This window comes from Carlito syrichta, unplaced genomic scaffold (genome assembly GCF_000164805.1).
Source record: "Carlito syrichta isolate Samal-C Ts95f unplaced genomic scaffold, Tarsius_syrichta-2.0.1 Scaffold307112, whole genome shotgun sequence".
Classification (NCBI taxonomy): domain Eukaryota; kingdom Metazoa; phylum Chordata; class Mammalia; order Primates; family Tarsiidae; genus Carlito; species Carlito syrichta.
Genome location: NW_007251208.1, coordinates 673147 through 676712, shown reverse-complemented (window position 1 = coordinate 676712; position 3566 = coordinate 673147). Strand labels below are relative to the sequence as shown.

Genomic DNA, 3566 nt, shown 5'->3' with positions numbered 1-3566 from the left:
AAAAAAACTGTTTCATGAACAAGCATAAATATTGATGTAATTAATACACATGGAACACAGACATGCACACACAGAGACATACACACATGCGGAGGTTAAAGGAAAACAAAGTGCCTTTTTGTTGAAAGGAAGGGAATTATAAGGTCTCCCACTATCAGTTGTGTCCCGCCTCCCCACTTCATTCACATTTTTTTCTCCCCTAAACTTAATCCCTAAACCCATGCTCTCTTTAAGTACATCCTCCTTGATGTTTAGGAAGCTTTAACAGCTTTATCATAAACCGAAGTTCATTGTGATAATTCACCTTCTGAAAAGTAGTTCTCTTGAGTGCTGAGCTTTAGAGAATTTCCTTTTGGCCTCCTCTCCTTAATCACTTGCACTCCTGGCTGCTCAAACCTGTGAGAAGACAGTCCTTTCTCAGTGTCTGCCTTCGCTGGGACCACCGCACCACCCCAAATCAGGCCTTATAACAGCTGCAATTACAAGAACACATCCACTTTTATATTGTTCTCTCTTCTTTCCTTCCCTTCTTCCTTGCCTTCTTAAGCTTCTTCTTTTCCCCCTTTCCTTCTCTCTCCCCTCCCTCTTCTTCCCCCCCATTTCCCTCCTTCTCTCTGTCCCACCCCCCCTTTCTCTTTCTTCTTCCTTCCCTCTCTTTTTTCTAGATTGCTCCAGATCAATTCCATTATTTTATGGAAGACGTGTGCCCCCCCCCCCCCCCCCCCGCCAATATGTCAAAGGACACTGGCATGGGTTTAGGAAATGGAAGCATCACACAGGAGTATTTTCTTATGGGAAGTAGTTTATGGTTTAGTACTTTTCCTCAACAATGTTCATAAAACTGTGTCACCTTGAATGTCTACAATAATTACATGCGGAGTTTTGAGAAGAAGTTCAAATATTTACTGAGAATAAGTTCAAGAAGCAAAGGTCATTTCCTGTCCCTTAATTTAAATTACAGATTGCAAGTTAGAAAGACTGCTGACCTCATTCTGCTTACTCAAACCAAATGCTTTCAAGGTGCAACCAAGCCACCTGGAAAAAAAGGTGATTACCGGTAAACGCGTCAGCACCTCCCAGACTCCTTCGGCAGCAGAGGCAGCTGAGAGGGAAAGTGGCCAGAGCCTGGGACAAGGTTGTCAAGTTGGCTGCGACGTTCAGTGAGAGACGAGCGTCTGCGGGACCGCAGCCTCAGAATCCGCCCCACTCTGGAATTCCAAGACCCCCTGCGGCTTTCCCAAGTCAACAAGGACTTGGCCTCCATAAAGAACAAGTTGGGGGTGGGGAAAGAGAAACGTCGGGATTCGATTTAATATTGCTGGACAGGGACTTGGCCCCCGGGCCCAAACGGCGCACGACACGTCACAAACCCCAAGAAGGTCTGGACCCGACGTCTGCACGCGGTGTCGGGACATCCCTGTTCTCGGGCACCTTACCAGCCCACCCCGAACCCAGGCTATCGGGATTCCCCAGCCTCTCTCCCCAGCCCCCAAGGGGCCGGGCGGGACTTGGCTTGGGGGTCCCCGCAGGACCCGCTCCTTCTCTAGGTCAAAGACACAAGCCTGCCTCCTGGACCCCCGAGGAGCGCTCGGGTCACCAGAGCCGTCAGTCCTTCCCTGCCTTGATGTGTGGTTCAGATTGCCTGGGAGGTTGTCGCCGCGCCCTGCGGAGTCCCCCGCTCACCTCCGTCCTCGGTTTGGCCTTTCGCCGAGCGGTGCCGCTTTTCCTTGGGCACAGCAGGGCGCAGAAAAGCCGGGCGGGACAGTACATTTAAACACGCTCCCGCAGCCGTCGGGGCGGTTCCCCGGCGGGGTAGGCCGCCCGACTCCGAGGGGACATCCTTGGGCCCTCTGGAGCCGGGGGCCGCGTGGGGATCCACGGCGGGGTCTACGCAGTCAGCACAGGCGAGGGAGAGGGGCGAGGCTGGCGGGGCGGTGGGGACCACGGCGGCGAGGCGGGGACCCCTGCGACCCGCGCTCCCCCCAGCCTCACTTCCAGGATGTGGCCCCGCCGCTGCGGCGGGACTCCTGGGCTGAGCTGTGAGTTTGTCTGGCAGCTTCTACTGAGCAGCTAATAGTATAACAACCCGGCTTTGATAAATCTGAACTAATTACCCCTCTTAATTAAAGTCTTTAGCAGTTGTTTCACTGTTTTGGCAAGAAAACAGGAGAGACTTACAGTTAGAAAACACCAGAGCCCGAGCTCACAGCGGAGCTGCTGATTAACACTTAAAGCATTTCAAGGACCTGGCACCCGCCACCGTTTGGTTTTCATCCATGTTTCCTCCTTGAATGGAAGTATATTCGTCTACAAACGTATATACACATGCAAAAACACGGAGGCTCCCCCTGCCAGCTGTGGACAAGTTAGTATGTGCCTTCAGGATACAGACAATAGGTACCTGTCTATTGCACAGCATCGTATTGCGTCCGGGCGGTGCGTGTTGCACACCGTTCCTAGACGTACTTTTCCCATTTAACTGTGTGCTACAAATATATCAGATGGTCCAGGCCAAATTTGTGGTTCTGGTAGAAAATGCCCCATCTTCTGCCGCTGAACGTTACCAGTTTTCATAACTTTGCCCCTAAGTATTAACTATTAGAGAAGACTATCTGTAGTTGGTGAATTTTCAGATCAAAGCATTATGAATATTACTAATCCAGAGTTGAACTTTTTAAATAGGAGGAGAGGTTAGAATCAGGGTTCATGAGTTGAATAATATGAACATCAGAGTCCTAACGTGTGTTGATTAAATAGGCATGTTCCAATAATTTATTTTCAGCAGTCAATGGATCAATTTTCACGTGCAAGAATCAAAACCAAAATTCGAAATCATCCATAATGAGCCACCCTTATCTAGAGTGTGTGTGTGTGTGTGTGTGTGTGTGCGCGCGCGCGCGCGCGCTCACGAATGCAGAATGGTGCCTTTAGCAGGTGCACACATCCATGCGTGTATATATAACATACACACAGTGTTGGTTACTTCAGGGAAGGAAGAAACGATAATAAACAATCAGCAGGCATCTTGAGACCGCAGAATCAACACAGTGGAAATATATACAATAATAAAATTAAAATGGTGCAGCATTCCCGGGTAGAATAATACAGATCTCAATAAATATAGCAGAACTTTGTTTCAAAACAAAACAAAACAAAACAAAACAAAACACCATCTCTGCACCCGAGATGAAGTCTTTCCAAATTAAAAATAAAAATTAAAAAAAAAGTAAACAAACAAAAGCCTCCAAATTGCTCATAATTGTTAGTGCCTATGTAGTATATAATACACAAAACCATTTAGCAGGTGCATGCAAGAGGCGAAAGTCCGGGGAACGCAGAGGTTGCAGTGTGGGGCCCACCCTGCGCTGGGTTCCCCACACGGGACCCTGCCGGGAGCTCTCATTCGCCTCCGCCCCAGCAGTGGGGGCTCTCCCCGCTGAGGCTGGGAGGAACCTCGGCCGCATCACTGGTGGCCCTGGTGAAGCCCGGGCTGCAAGGGCCCCGGGGGTGGCAGCGGCGGCTGCAGAGGCGGCAGCGTCGCGGGCGGAGGCTGCTGCGGCGGGGGC

General features: G+C 50.3%; 1 protein-coding gene across 3 annotated transcripts in view; it reads right to left on the bottom strand.

The window, feature by feature from the left end:
* Nucleotides 1-3250: 3250 nt before the first annotated feature.
* FEZF1 (FEZ family zinc finger 1) overlaps nt 3251-3566 on the bottom strand; it is a 3406-nt gene continuing 3090 nt past the window's right edge. For all 3 annotated transcript variants that reach the window (XM_021715443.1, XM_021715446.1, XM_021715445.1), the window contains one exon: nt 3251-3566. This exon is cut by the window's right edge and continues 65 nt beyond it. In XM_021715443.1, the coding sequence (XP_021571118.1) occupies nt 3464-3566 (103 nt within the window). In that variant the 3' untranslated portion in view covers nt 3251-3463.